We start from the raw sequence: 15235 nt of genomic DNA, 5'->3' as shown, positions 1-15235 counted from the left end.
TACTAAACACAACTACACAGCAACACCACAAAATCAGCTGTGGCATGCAGCAAACGCCATAAAAACCAACCATCATTCTGTTCATAGTTTGTAGTAATAATTTAGCTTAGATGTTCCAGAGGAAAACAAAAGAATTGCTTCCTGTTTGCTTTATAGGACAGACACAGCTCTAGGCCCGAATAAAGTGTATTACTTATGAATAGCTTACTGTGTATTTAGTATTGTGGATCTGCAAATCGTTAGAGATTATACTGCAAGTGTAACTTTGGCTAAACACTTGTTTTAAATTAACCCTTTATCATTTATTTCAATCAGCTTCTACAAACCTCATTAACTGTAGGTGCAGAAAGAGTTTAACTGCCTGATGTAGTCAGGCTCTATACCAGACAAGATACTTTATCCTCAAATGTTTTAAGTCAGTTGAAATTCAACTTTATATCTCGACAAAGCCACCAGAAATTCACAACAGAATGCTTCATAGTCATGTAAATTGTACTATTAAGTGCAAAAAGTATTCTCAGAATTGTCTAGGCTTTTTGGCAGTGTCAGATGTGTCACATTTTTTTGCCAGTTTTTTAGGACATTATATTGTACGGTACAGTTTGTTTTTTGCTAAGTTTAAATTAAGGCTATGTACTACTTTCGGTAATTCTTTGATGCCCAGAATGTGTCTTTTTATAACAGGCAATGGAAAACTCTCAAATACCATTGAAATTCGCTTGGTCTGATTTGTATTCTTATTTATGCATCTTTAACAAGATGGTTTACATCAATATTTGTAAATCTCTTTGGGTCCAGACAATATCAGAGAACTTTGTCTTATATTTGTAAAATGAAAAATAGGTTGTTGTTTGGTGTCTGTTCAGAAATGTTAGGTATTTTACTCGCACAAGTATCAAAACATTTCATATGATACTCAGCCATAAAACAGTGTGAAAATGATGATGAACAGAACCAGTGAAAAGTTTGAACACAAATTTGTCCAAACTTTTCACTGGTACTGAAGCTCATCCCCGACTAGAACCTGATATAAGATGGTTTATCTGTTCTGTTGCGCTTTTTAATCTGTTTTGACTAACCACTGTTTGCTTGTGTTTTTTGCTGCCTTTTTTTTTGCCATAATCAAGTGTCACCAGCAGTCATAAAAATCACCCTTTCTAAATAACATTGCTAGGACCATATCCCTGGCAGAGCAGCTTGTTGAGAATAATATTGCCACATAAATTCGTTTTTTAGAAGACAGGTTTGTTGATAGAGGAAGGTTAATATATGCGATGGTGACCCTGAGTGTGTTGTTTCTCCAGAATGCAGAGTACTGAAGTCATCATACAGCCGCTCTGCCACTCCGAATCGGACTAAGAGCCCTGGGCCTTCACGACGCAGCAAGTCCCCTGGTGCAGGTATGACACATGACTGTGCACACAAAGAGCTAAGAAACTCTGTGACTCTGCCTGTAATAGCCCTGTGAGATTACTAGATGTACATACATATATAAAAATACAAATATGTAGCCTAACCATAAATAGAAAATCTGAAAGGTCAAATCTTGCAAATAATCAGGGTATAAGTGTGAAATGATTTCATTTTACATAAGAAAAATCCCATTTATGTGGCACCAAAATGATATTGTAAGTATACTTCTTGCTGGCAGACTGAGTAATAGCCTTTTTATTTGGCAGCCTCATCCTAAACCGTCACTACCTCACCAGCAGTTGTGATGGGTGACTAAGCAATTTGTGTGGTGCATTGTGGAAAGGTAACATTATGCTGAGTAGCTGATGTTCTACAAGCCATCACGTCAGATTTAAAGAGGAAGATTTTGATAGTTTGCCAGACTGTTTGGAGTGGCAGTGACTGCAGTGTTAGCATTCCATTTAAAGTTTAGCCTGTTTCACAGTATGTTGTTATGTGATTACAGTAGTTATCTGCCTGACTTTTATTATTCTCTTATATTACTGTCTCATCTTTTTCTTTCTCACACCCAGCAAGGCGTCCAGTCCACTACTCCACCAGTCAGTCTCCAATCAAATCCCCAGGTGAGTCCATTATCTCAACCCAATCTGGTCTCAAACTGTTTGCCTTAGCAACCACCTGCCATATCCTTCTGCTCTGGTAATTAAGATAAAATGAGTATAACAAGGTTCTTGCAGCTTTAGGGTTCCCCTCTTCTCTTGTGAATAAAGGCTGATGGGGTGAGAGATGCCACTATGTCAGTCAGTGGATGAGTTGGTCTGTCAGTCCAACATGGACCAGAGTGAAATATCTTAACAACAAGACTGAAAATTTTACCACTGACATACATGCTCCTCAAATGTTGGTTAACCAGACCTTTTGTAGCGTTACTAATGGGTCAAATTTCTAGCTGTCCAGCAGTTCTTCTTGACTGGAAACCTAAAACTTTTGACAAAATTGCTTTCATTCTCAATACTTAGACAGTTTTTCTACTTAGACTTAGATGGATGTGAACATAGCATGCTAATATGCTAAACATGAGCATGTTACACTTACATGCTAAATATTAACTGTTGTTGTTAGCTAACTGCATGCATGTTAACATGCTAAATGTTACATGCTAACATGAAACATTCCATATTAAATTACATACAATCACATATATTATTAGCATGTTAACTGTTGAACGTTGAGCAAAGTGTGATAATGTAAGTTAGAGCTCACATCATAATTGTTCAGACCATGAATTTAAGTGAGAAAAACCTTTCACATCAACCTCTTATTGTAATTTTGTGTCAGAGATATCGGGAATTTTTGACAGTTACAGATGGTCTCCCGCTGTCAACAACCCTGTGGTAAAATGGTTAGTAAAAGCCACCGTATTACCAATTACATCCAATTACATCTAATTAAAGTCTGATATTAACTCTAATACATAAATAGTCATATATTGTTTGTATCTGGTTTAATTTAACGAACTGCCACAAATCTGTAACACAACTAAAGTTAAGTTGATTTAAATGGTGTGACTAATTGGCACGTAGCAGTGGGGGGAACTACAGACGGGTGACAAATTAAAGGAAAAACCAATACAGGCCTGAATTCCCTCTAAGGGGACAAATGGACCCAAAACATGCCAGCAAAATACCCCCCACAGTGTAACAGAGCCACCAGATCCCCTCACTGTAGGGGTCAAGTATTCAGACCTGTACCAGTTTTTCCTTTAATTTGTCACCTGTTTGTATCTTGAAACAGTGCAAAAACTCTCCCAAGACGGAAGAAGGAGATATTTTCCTTTTCTTCCCATTATACCAACATTGCATGAATGCAGCATTAGAGATGCTGAGAGAAGTCTTAAAAGGTTTTCGAGTTGGGTAACATGGCCTTTCTTGAGGTACCACACCCAGGCCAGAATTAAATTCTTAAACTGCGTGGCAAGAATAGTAAAGGTTTTTGTCCACATTTTTTTCATCCATGATCTATCCATTAATTCTATTTTTTGATTTTAAATGAGCATTGTATCCAAACAGAGACACTTTTTTGTTTTGCCTGTCCTTCTGCTTGGAGGTGAATGGCTGATCCAGACTACAACACAGGATGTCACGTACAGTACTATATACATGTATCTAATCTGAGAACCAGCTGCTGCAGAATCCATTGATTCAAAGCCATGAACTGATTAGAGTCACTCTTCAACTGTGCTAATTAAATCCTGCTCTCACTGAACAGTTATATCTCATCTCTCTACATCTGTAGGTGCTCAGAAGTAAAAGTATACTTTTAAAACATGAAAAACTAATGTCATGTTGTATGTTTCAGTAGTCTTCTCAAATATTGATTTGGAAGTTCCTTTAAGAAGACAAGATAAATACCCAGAAGACAGGTGAACTCTGAATGACTCAATGAAGAAACGCATACAATTCTGAACCAGCAGTACAAAGACGTAGCCTGTAGGCAGTGTGAAATGATTTTCCTCAGCTCAGCTGGGTAAATGCAGATGAAGAGACTTTGAGTTAAAGTTTGACGCATTATGTCTCTGTATTTGTGCCAGAAACCAAGTGAGCAGGAGGCAGAAAAATCTGTTCTTGTGAGAGTGATTCACTCAAACAATAGAAGCTCTCATCCCTGCTGTGTGCCTGTGCACCTTGTGCTACACACTAAAGCCTCATACAGTACATGAGAAAGTCAGCTTGTAGTGTAATAGAATACTTACAATAACATTCTTGTTATGTACAGTATGATTAACCAAAGCATTTTAGGCATGCATTATATCAACATGTGCTCAACAGTTGGCAAGAAAACTAGCAGCGGCACCAGTTTAGACCTGCAGATGAAGACATGCTAATGTGCCTTATCTACAGGGAATGAAAGTAATATACTCTTCAACTGTGACACCTGTGCTACCTGCAAGTAAAGTACAAGAAGTACCTAAAAACTCACTAAGAAACCAGCAGCTGTTAAAAAAGAAAGAAAGAAAGAAAGAAAGAAATGCTATTGTAACATATGCTATTGTAAATGGCGATGTCAATATCTCTACATCAGCAGAATCTCCAACGTGCTAAACGTGAATGTGTGAGTTTGAGTATTAACAGCCAGTTGCATCTAACAAAAACACTACCCAGTGTGGGATGTTTTTCTCAGTATGCACCAGTAGTCAGTCCTGGATGCATTGTTGAAGTTGAGTTAGAAATGCGATATTGTAGATTACTTGGTAGCAGAAAAGATGGTGCCCAATGGCAAGCGGTTTTATCCGATTTTATCTAAATAAACCTTATAAAAAATATCAGAATGACTCATTCTCTTGCTCTCTCCATACAGTAAATGGTGTCAGCCAGATCTCAACCCCAAAGTCAACCAAGTCGTCCACTCCTTCTCCCACCAGCCCCAGACCCATCTCTAATTTTAAGGTAAGAAAGTATATCAAATGCATGTCACATATACTGTAGATGTTGTGCACTCAAAACTGGCAGCTGTACTCAACACACACAATTTCTATATTAGTATAGTATATGCATACTGTATGTATGCATTCACATTGTTAATCAGTCTCATAATACATATGATTGACACATGAAAGGGCAAAAGAAATATGTTCTCCTGCTGAACGTCAGTATCAGACCTTTACTCACCACAGCTTTAATGGCTCACTCTTTACAGTGCAGGTTTGCCTTAAAGACCCCATGTTATAACCTGAGTGAGTCAAGGTGGGGTCATATAGTAAATGGTTGCTTCTTATTATGAATTACAAGCTTGTACTAGATTTTAAAGGAGGGGGGAAGAGGGAAGATTGTATCGACCTACTTGCCACAAATTGATGAAACAAATCTATGTCAAGTCATCAAGTCAGTGACCATGTACAAGTATGTACAGCTGATGTTGTATCTCTATGACGTGTTTTTAGTAGAGTTTGAGATACTAATCTGATTTATTGATGGATTCTTCTGTAAGCCGCGTGTTAGTCCCAAACTACAGAGCTGTCTAACTGCTCCAGCCAACTGGCAAACCTCCTCCAGAGAGCCACCGTTCCTCTCTAAGCCGAGTCATAGACTTATCCATCCACATTAATTTGGCAGGATATTAGATTTTTATGATTTAGTGACAGCATTAAAATTTACTAGCAATGATGCTGAGTAAAGTAACATTTTTAGAAAAGATAAATGAATAAAATATGGAAGCAAAATAACATATCAATGACAAAGTTTGTCACTCTCTCTCACTCTTTCTCACTAAAAAAGTTATGGAAGTGGTCAAGTAAACTAAAGCCACAAAAAGAAGTTACTTATAGGAAAAAGCTTTTTTATGTATCCTGCTGTAAAGGAGACCTTGAGGCTGTCCCACTTTCTACTTTAGTCTAGAGGGTTACCCTTTTAGATTAAATAATACATCCTGACAGTGCATGATGATGCAGTAAAGGTACATGACCACTACTGCACATAATGGAAAAGATTGATTTTAATGCTGGCAGTACATATGGCTGACATTTCAAAAATATAGCCATAAGGTGTTGAGAATGCCAGTGCTGGTGCTGCAGCAGAAATGACACTCTTAACAGATGAATCATTCATTTGGAGCGTTAATGGTTTTATGTGCAGTGATGATAAGTGGATGTGGAGGAGATCTACTCCTGTAGTGACACCTTGTACCTTTTTTGAAGGGCAAGCTATTTTAGACCCAGCTCACTATTCAAATAATAATATGTTTATTTCAGGTTTAATGTGCAGGCTGTTAAAAAGTTTTATGTTTGTAACAAGCATGCCTCATAGAATATCTCACCATAGCATTTATACACAAGTAGATTTTATAGTTTAAGAATTTTTTAAAGAGTTGAAAATTTTTAAAATATAACTTCAGTTTTTTTAAATACATGGATGGGCAGTGACACAATGTAGCTTACTAAATGATATTTCGTGAGCACAATGTTTTCTTTTTGTGTCATCTGACGCATTTTTATGTAACAAAATGTCTTTGCCACTATAAAAAAAAATGACCCACCAATAATAAACCATCTATGTTTTATCCATGTATGGCATGGTTGTGGGTGCTTAAGTTGCCATGGTGACTCGTTCACAGGTTTTGTTTCAAGCCAAGCACTCATCTCTATTTTTGTTCCTTTTTGCATCCTGCAGATCCCTCCGTCACACCACATCTCTTCCTCAAATGTCAATGGCTCGTTGAGCAACCACCAGGAACAAACCAATCGACTGAGTCCAGAGGGTACGTCCTCCTCTCCTCTCCTCTCCTCTCCTCCCTGAGTCATTTGCCTACAACAACAGTATTGCAAGGACTCCCTCACCCTCTATCATATGGAAATGACATTGACTATCTGAAACGCTCCTCATCTTGTGCCATCAGGGCAGATTACAGAATTTGCTTACCCAACAAAAGTGGTAAAGAGTAAGCCTCGTGTGAACGATAAGTGTGAAATATCTCAGTGCTGTGTGAGCAGATACTTAACTAAATTATTTTAGGGCTGTGTGTGTGTGTGTGTGTGTGTACAAAATATTACTTCTCAGTTCTCTAGTAGAGTAGTAGAGACCACTGTGCCTCTCAGTGCCAGCATGTGGTCCCTTAATTCAGTCTGAGAATTGATTGAGATCCTACAAAGCTCACCAAGGTTTGTTTGTTTACTGTTGTAACCCTTGTCCTGCAGTGAACGGCAACCGCTACCTTCCTGCATCAAACATCTTGGAAAAATACAAAATTGGCAAGGTCATCGGAGATGGCAACTTCGCTGTGGTCAAGGAGTGTATTGAGAGGTATGCGAAACACATTCATTTAGGCTGGAAATGTTTAATGCACAGTCGGCAGCTGTCTGCAGTAATAGCACAGCAGTGTGCCTTGCTGCCAGCTTAATGAGACAGGCATCACGTGCAGTAACTGCTCCATCAGGGTTTTTAAGTCCTGGTGACAGGCATTGTGGAGACAGAAATAATCCAGCGGTGAATTCACTTCATTAGCCTTTTAATCTCTGAGTCAACACACTGCCCAGGCAGACAGGAGGGATGATGATGAGAAGACACCTATCAAGGGGGTTTTCTCACGGTCTGATGCACTTTCCTAGAGTGTACTTAAAGGTGCAGTGTGTAGAATTTAGTGGCATCGGTAGTGGAACAGACTTGGCAGAGATGGAATATAATATTCATAAATGTGTTTGATGATAGTATAATCACCTGAAAATAAGAATTGTTGTGTCTTGTTGTGTCCTTACCTTATGATCTTAGGATGAGCCCTTTATATCTAGATATGAGTGGGTCCGCCATGTTTCTACAGTAGCCCAGAACGGACAAACCAAACAATGGCTCTAGAAAGGGCCTTTTATGTTTTTCACAAGTTTCATGGCCACTGTAGGTTTTCCTACATGCTTGAATTGGAGGGGTGAGGGTGAGGGGTTGCTATCTGCAACCTTACTACTAGATGCCACTAAATCCTGCACACTGGTCCTTTGAAGGAGAACTGTGTCCAGTGATTTAGTATTGCACTTACGAAAAGTTAAGTCACAGGAGACAAATAAAAGGTGAAGTAGCAGAGGCCAATATATCCTTACTTTTAGTGTCTAGTGTGGGTCAAGCTCCAAAATAGCTGGATCCTACAATTCCCATACAACTCAAAAGCATCTCTTCATTAGACCCTCTATCCCAGCCTGGTACACATAAAAACTCCAGACTTTCATTTTCATTTTATGAGTAAATTGAGTTAGATGTATTAAATGCATAGAGTGCCTTTTCCAATGGAGTTTTCTTGTAAACAAACACAGGTCGAACAAACGTGTTAAATGCATTTTCTTCAACATACAACATTTGCAAAGCTGTTTTTTTAATATTGTGAAACCTGCATTGTAAACATCCTTGTTTAAATTGGCTCGTTCTTAGATTCTTGTCGAGCCGCCTGTGTCTGCACTGTATTTCTGCTCATTGTATAAACTTGACTAACACACTCCAATAACTGTGTGGCAGTGCTCCTGCACTCTGTAATTGAGGCTCTCCAGTGAGCAGTGATTTGAATTACAAGACATTGCTGCAGCATCAGTGCTGTTTTTATTATTGTCCCTAATTGCACTGTTTCTGTTCAGGTCCACAGGAAAAGAGTTTGCACTGAAGATCATCGACAAGGCCAAGTGTAGCGGAAAGGTCTCACTCAGTTTTTTTTTTTTCACGCAATCTCCCATTTTGTCTCTTCTTCAGACTCATACACGCACACGTTAAGAAAGGGTCATATGCTAGTGTTCCACTGTGCATTATTAACACCCACACACAGCACAGTATTGCCTGTGTGTCTCTGATCCTCTTATCCCTCACAGTTAGATTAGGCAGGTAATGTTTTATTCATCGCCTAACTCAAATTATCTGCACACTTTCACACGCAGACAATGACACACGCTGAATCACACACCCTTGACACCTATTCAGATTCAATCAACAACGCAACGCCTTTTTTATTAGCATAATGGCTCAGTGTAAATCCTGTGTACTGGAGCATACAGTAACATAGTCACTTGGATTATTTGTGTGGGTGTCTTTCCAGGAACACCTCATAGAGAATGAAGTCGCAGTGCTGCGGAAGGTGAAACACCCCAACATCATCATGCTGATTGAGGAAGTGGACACTCCCTCTGAACTCTATCTAGTTATGGAGCTTGTCAAGGTACAATAGAGACTAACAACAGTTAATATGAGTGAACAATCTTGATTTCTGTGCAACCCTTAAATATTTGATGTGTGTCGCAGGGCGGGGATTTATTCGATTCCATCACCTCCTCAGCTAAGTACACAGAGAGAGACGCCAGCATCATGGTGTACAATCTCGCTGGAGCTCTGAAGTACCTACACAGCATGAACATTGTCCACAGAGACATTAAACCAGAAAACCTGCTGGTATGTATATTTACTCATAGAAAGGGTGTAATTATCCACAAATCACATACAGTACCAGTCAGAAGTTTGGACACACCTTCCCATTCCCTTGAAAAGAGAGAGTGTGTTCAAACTTTTGACTGGTACTATTAACATCTGCACAGTTACTCCAACGCTACAGTTTTAATTTGAACTGAAATGGACATTTTAACCCAAGTCAGATCTTTGTAAGGTCAAAAATATCAAAAAACACCCCAACATCATCATGCTGATTGCGGAGATGGGCACTCCTTCTGAATTCTGTTTTTTCATTAGGTCAAACATGTAAAAATATCTTTTGATTTGATTGAAGTGTTGTTCATTTCAGTTCAAATTAAAATTGTGGCTTTGGATAAGTGTGCAGGTGTTAAAGGTTTTTCCATGTATATTTACACACACTCTACACATCCAGTTGCTCCACAGGCTTAAACTTGATCATCTGTTCGCATTCCAGGTGTTTGAGTATCCAGATGGCACCAAGTCATTAAAGCTAGGTGACTTTGGCCTGGCTACAGTGGTGGAGGGACCCTTGTATACTGTGTGTGGAACTCCCACATATGTGGCACCAGAAATCATCTCTGAGTCTGGGTAAGATGGATGTTTTGGCAGAATGTAGTTTAACTTTTCATTAGTGACTGCATGTTTTTCCTCATTTTTGAGTTGGAAAAGTACCTGCACACTGCGATCAGAGCTCAATTAAGCTTTCACTAGCAATTTTTCGATCCAACACAGGTCCTACATACCCACATGAAGGAATTTGTAGACGTGCTCATGACTATTCTAGCCTATTGGTCTAAATAGAGCCATCTGTTTTCATCTCTAAGGGTGGAATAAAAATGTGGGTCTGCTGCTGTATTGGTGAGAAGCCATATGTTCCGAGAGGACGTTAAAACAGAGATTGGTCAGCATATCTGCGTCGATATAAACCTTGATAGTGATAAACAGACCTTTTTACCTTTATGACATTATAGTCAAATGAAAACTGTCCTTTTTTCCTTGTTTTATGTTGTCATCTATTTGGACCACTGTAGTGATACAAAGTTATTTACTTAAGCTGTAGTCAATCCCTCATTGACCCCTTCTGTCTTCACATCTCTTTCCTTTCCACAGTTACGGTCTGAAGGTGGATATCTGGGCTGCAGGTGTCATCACCTACATCCTTCTGTGTGGCTTTCCTCCATTTAGAAGGTATTTGCCCTCAGTTTAGTAAAGCTCATTCTTAAACTGAATCAAACCATTTTATCACCAACTCCAGGCACAATGTGTGGTAACCAGCATGATAGTGTTTAGTTTGAAACACTAAACACAATGTTGAGTAAAGGTTGAGCCATAGATTATATTTAATAAGAGCTCAGACATTTGTCACATTATTTGACAACACAACAATTTTGTTTGCAGGCAAAGAGATTACTTGTTTTTTATACCCATAAATAAACCGATTAGTTGTGTGCTCATAAAGTAAGAGGGATTTGGCATAAAGTAATATGTGTTTAATCTACAGTATAGCACCATGGTTGTTACAAAAGCCACATAATAAAAAGTGACGTTAGATTATTTATCAGATACATTAAAGTCAGAAAATGTAGTTCTCCACAATGTAGATAAATACTGTTTGCTCTGTGAGAAAAATTATACATTATACATGTTTCTGCTCTGTGTGTTTGTGTCTTTCTATGCAGTGAGAGTAACCTGCAAGAGGACCTGTTTGACCAGATCCTTTTGGGGCGGCTGGACTTTCCCAGTCCTTACTGGGACAACATCACTGACTCAGCCAAGGTTGGAACCACAGTCTAACTTTCATCTAACCCCGTTGAGGACAGAGACCATTTCGCCTTAAACTGAATGCAGTGGCAGTAGAAAATCTGCCACTGAAAATCCAAATGTTAACACGAACCCTGTGAACCCACTGCTTTAATGACTACTGTCTGCTGAAGGGCACAGAAACCCCCCTAACCCTCTAAATTAATGTCATGTATTACAGTGACAGCCCGCGCACAGCATGGAAGACCAAACTGCTAATTAAACCCACTGCTATTACAGCAGCCCTGTCACCATAGACAAGTGCACAGTTATAGACACCACAGCATGAAATGACTTGCAGTTATGTAGCTGTGCAGGTGTAAATCTAAAGCAGGATTAATTTGGAGACTATTTGTGAGCAACACGTTTGCTCTCTTTGCAGGTTGAGATCAATATCTCAATATTAAAAAATAATAATAGTATATATCATGATACATAAAACATAAAATACTGTACTTAAAGTTGCCCTAATCACTATTTCTGTATGAAAAATGGGTAAAGTGATGTGTTAAGTGGAAGGTGTTGCCGTAGTGATGAACTCACAGACAATTATCACCCAACTCTACAGTTCCCTTCAGCTCTTCAGAGTGCTTTAGTGTCTTTCAGGCTTTAAATTATTATGACACATGCCACAACTTGACTGTTTTGGGTCATTCTTACCACTCTCACCCACCTCATTTCCAGACACAGCAGGCAACTGTTTTCTGCTGATAAAAGCTCTAATAAACTTACATTCTATTACCTGCCCAGCACTGGTGACTAGTGGAGTTGGTGTAGATCAAAAGCAGAGCTAAAACGAGAGTGAATACTGGATTTACATCAATCAGGTCACCAGAAACACAACTCCAAATGACTGCTGAAGTTGCTCCATGTTCTGGCCCCCCAAAAAAGTGATTAGTGCACCATTAAACGAATGTTTACTGCAATGAACTCTTCAGAAAGCTCTTCATATGCATACAATAAAACAAACAATTGTTAGCTTTTAATTAAGTTGTATGAAAATGTTAATTGTTAGTGATAGCACAGCATGACCATATATTTACAATTCAATTCCACTAAAAGTCAATAATATTGAATTATGGCCCAGTCTCACCTCTCTGTGTGTTTTCAAAGTGAGGTCATAATGACATGATCGACGCAGCGGATGTTGTTGAGGACGTTACTTTTGATGTCAACCTTATCTGTCGTGTGTTTTGTTTCAGGAGCTGATTGGAAAGATGCTGCAGGTCAACGCTGAGGCTCGATACACAGCACAAGATGTCCTCTCCCACCCTTGGGTCACGGTATCTCATAGCGCAGTTTGTGTTTGTCTTCTAAGTGTGGCCAGACTTTGGTGCATTTGTGATTTGTACAATAAGGACAGTTTTGGGTGTGCAGAACTATTATACACTTTGCATATTTATGTGTGTATGTAGGACGACGCAGTCATGGAGAACAACATGATGGTGGAGGTGACAGGTAAACTGAAGACGCACTTTAACACTGCGCCAAAGCACAACAACACCTCAGCTGCAGTGTCTGTCATCACGGTAAGCAACCAAAAACAATCACAAACCAACATATGAACAATCACTTGTCATTTTTTTTCTGAGATTTACTGCAGTACTTTTTTGAAGTGTAATCTTATGACCTTAATGAGATTGCTGACTTTCAATGACTTCGAAATCTCCAATATGGAGATTTTGACATGGGTTTAGTAGTAATGGACTAGGTGCCTGTAGCGGCTTGAACATGTCAGGCCGTTTTCCAAACATTTACTGCATGGTAGCGAATGTTTGACCCAAATACAGAAAATTGAGCCTCTTCTAATTCATCTTATATGAATCTTATGCCCACTTAATAACTTGGCTAAGAATATCTGGCCTCCATCATCATCTAAGAAGACATTAAAGATGATCAAGCAAGACAACTTGTGCAGCTGTAAACATGTCAGACAGGATTTTAGAGATGGAATGACGAAAAGGAGGTCGGACAAGGAAGAAGTCATTCCTGTGGTAGTCGCATTCTTCCATCCTGTCTGTTTCAAGCCTCACTCGCATCACTTCCTGTTCTACAGTTTGACTTCCTCCACTCCTCATCTCATCAGGTCACACCACCCATCAAGCCTCTTTTCAGTCTGTTTGTCTCAAAGCAGGAAAGGGGGGAGGGGAAGTTGTTTATTATTATTATTTGAAATTTGATTTGATCTCCCTCTTTGCTGCAAAGAGCCTCATTTTGTTGTAAATTTCATTTGACAGTTTGAGGTGTAAACACGGGCCCTGGCCTCGGCCCCTCCTCCTCCTCTCCATCCTCTTCCTCCTCCCTCCTCCTCTCCCTTTCCTCACACCCGACCCAGGACCACAGGGGACGCCTGGAGCTGAGAGCCGGGTACACACTTCATACCCCCTCCTCTCTCCGCTTCCCTTCTTTCTTTCCGGCCATCGCCCTTCCCTACTCCCTCTTCCCTCCATCCATAACAACAACCCCCCTCTGCTCTCCCTCCCTTCCTTCCTGTCTCTCTATCAGACCCCCTGCCCCTCTTTTCCAGCCGCCAGCTGCAGTAACTGCTCTTTATAACCAACTGATGTGGACTTTGCTAACACTGTCCTGGATTTACCCTCTTGGCTCTTATCATACTCCTCATACTGCTCCTTCTCTCACATTTCATTACATATGTGTCGATCACATACATTATGGGATGTGGGGAAAAAAACCATGTGTTTCAAAGGATGTGTTTGTTTTGATCACTTTGTCATCGAGGTGTTTTAGCATGTTTACAGCACTAATGCTAATTTCATTTGCCTCCCTCTCTGTCATTTATTCATTATTATTTGTTAGTGATCTCATTCAAAATATCTCCTTACGGTCAACTTCCTGTGACTGCTGGGTTTACAAATTTACAATTGGTACCCCAGCAATGTTCCATGTTAATGGTCCTCTGACGCCACCTTGTGGAGAATATTAAAAACTGCGCTCACACTGTTCTGTAGTCTCAATTGGCAGAGATGGATGCAAAGCAAATTGGCTGTATTGTCTTGGATGTAAGATTCCCCTGCACATTTTAAAGGATAAGGCTGGCATTGTTCTATATTTTACAACAACTCATCATAACTATATTTTACAACAGATTTCATAAAAGGACAAAAAACAACAATGCGTTAGTTTGTCTCTAAAAACTTTCTGACTTCTGTGGCACTTTCCTGGCACTTTTGTTCCTACTGAATACGTAAAACTGTAAAAATATATTTTTTGTTTCACTTATAATAAAGGCTTAGTAATTTCCTTTAAAAAGCTGGGCAATGTAGTTTTTAGCAGAGATGATGACAGTGCATTTGTTGGGGACTTCTTTCAGCTGTGGATTAATACACATTTTAGTGAGTATTTAAGGCAGTTGGAGGGTGTACTGTATGTGGGATTGAAACCTTCAGTGCTCATGTTCATGATAATGCAGGAACATGTCACCCAGTTCAACATTGTGCCTTATTTATGTGCTTTTAATAGTTTTTGGACAGCAACGGCGGTCTCTATCACAGAGGAATAAGCTATATCAGGCTTTGGCTACACAGTCAAATTTGTTAGTAGGATCAACTCATTGTTGGTTTTGGTCTTTTCATGGGATTTGATGACAAGAAAAATACAGAATATCGCCAGCCTTATCTATTAAAACTGGTACGTTCAAAAGCACTTATAAATCATACTTTACCACAGCATTTTATTTGCTTATGTACACATAGCTTAGCACTCACCGACACGTGTCTTAGTCATTTGTAAAGAGTCTTACAGTTTGTTCCAGCTCAGTCCTGACAGAGTTATTTGGCTTTGAATGACTTTATGATTTGAAATACCAGATTTTCACTGAGCTGGAACAACTGTCCACTGGCCGTCATGCTTGTTGTGTTGACTTTATTTTTTGTGAAGCTGTGAGTAAGACTAGTCTCTGTCCCTTTTTGCTTCTCCCCCTCTTCCTCCCCTCCACACGCGTGCATTACCTCCCTCTGAATTAGCTCCAAGGCAATGGTATGTACTAACACTTAACGCTGTCGCTGCGCCTCGCCTGTTCTGCTGCTGAGGTTCAGCACAAGGGCAAAAGAGAAACGTGACATTTACTAGTTTTC

At 39.5% G+C, this 15235-nt stretch overlaps 1 protein-coding gene across 4 annotated transcripts in view; it reads left to right on the top strand.

The window, feature by feature from the left end:
- The window catches only part of dclk2a (doublecortin-like kinase 2a), a 47826-nt gene that overhangs the window by 30919 nt on the left and 1672 nt on the right, over positions 1–15235 (top strand). For 2 of the 4 annotated variants that reach the window (XM_042388300.1, XM_042388292.1), the window contains exons 4-16: positions 1305–1400; positions 1986–2036; positions 4771–4859; positions 6579–6666; positions 7103–7208; positions 8522–8579; positions 8974–9093; positions 9177–9323; positions 9796–9929; positions 10452–10529; positions 11021–11117; positions 12344–12424; positions 12557–12670. In XM_042388300.1, the coding sequence (XP_042244234.1) occupies positions 1305–1400; positions 1986–2036; positions 4771–4859; positions 6579–6666; positions 7103–7208; positions 8522–8579; positions 8974–9093; positions 9177–9323; positions 9796–9929; positions 10452–10529; positions 11021–11117; positions 12344–12424; positions 12557–12670 (1259 nt within the window). Of the gene's footprint in view, positions 1–1304; positions 1401–1985; positions 2037–4770; positions 4860–6578; positions 6667–7102; positions 7209–8521; positions 8580–8973; positions 9094–9176; positions 9324–9795; positions 9930–10451; positions 10530–11020; positions 11118–12343; positions 12425–12556; positions 12671–13378; positions 13485–15124; positions 15138–15235 lie in introns of those variants that run through there. The other 2 variants (XM_042388309.1, XM_042388317.1) reach the window with 2 other exon arrangements.

This window comes from Thunnus maccoyii, chromosome 2, assembly GCF_910596095.1.
Source record: "Thunnus maccoyii chromosome 2, fThuMac1.1, whole genome shotgun sequence".
NCBI classification, from domain to species: domain Eukaryota; kingdom Metazoa; phylum Chordata; class Actinopteri; order Scombriformes; family Scombridae; genus Thunnus; species Thunnus maccoyii.
This window is presented reverse-complemented; position numbering and strand designations above follow the sequence as displayed.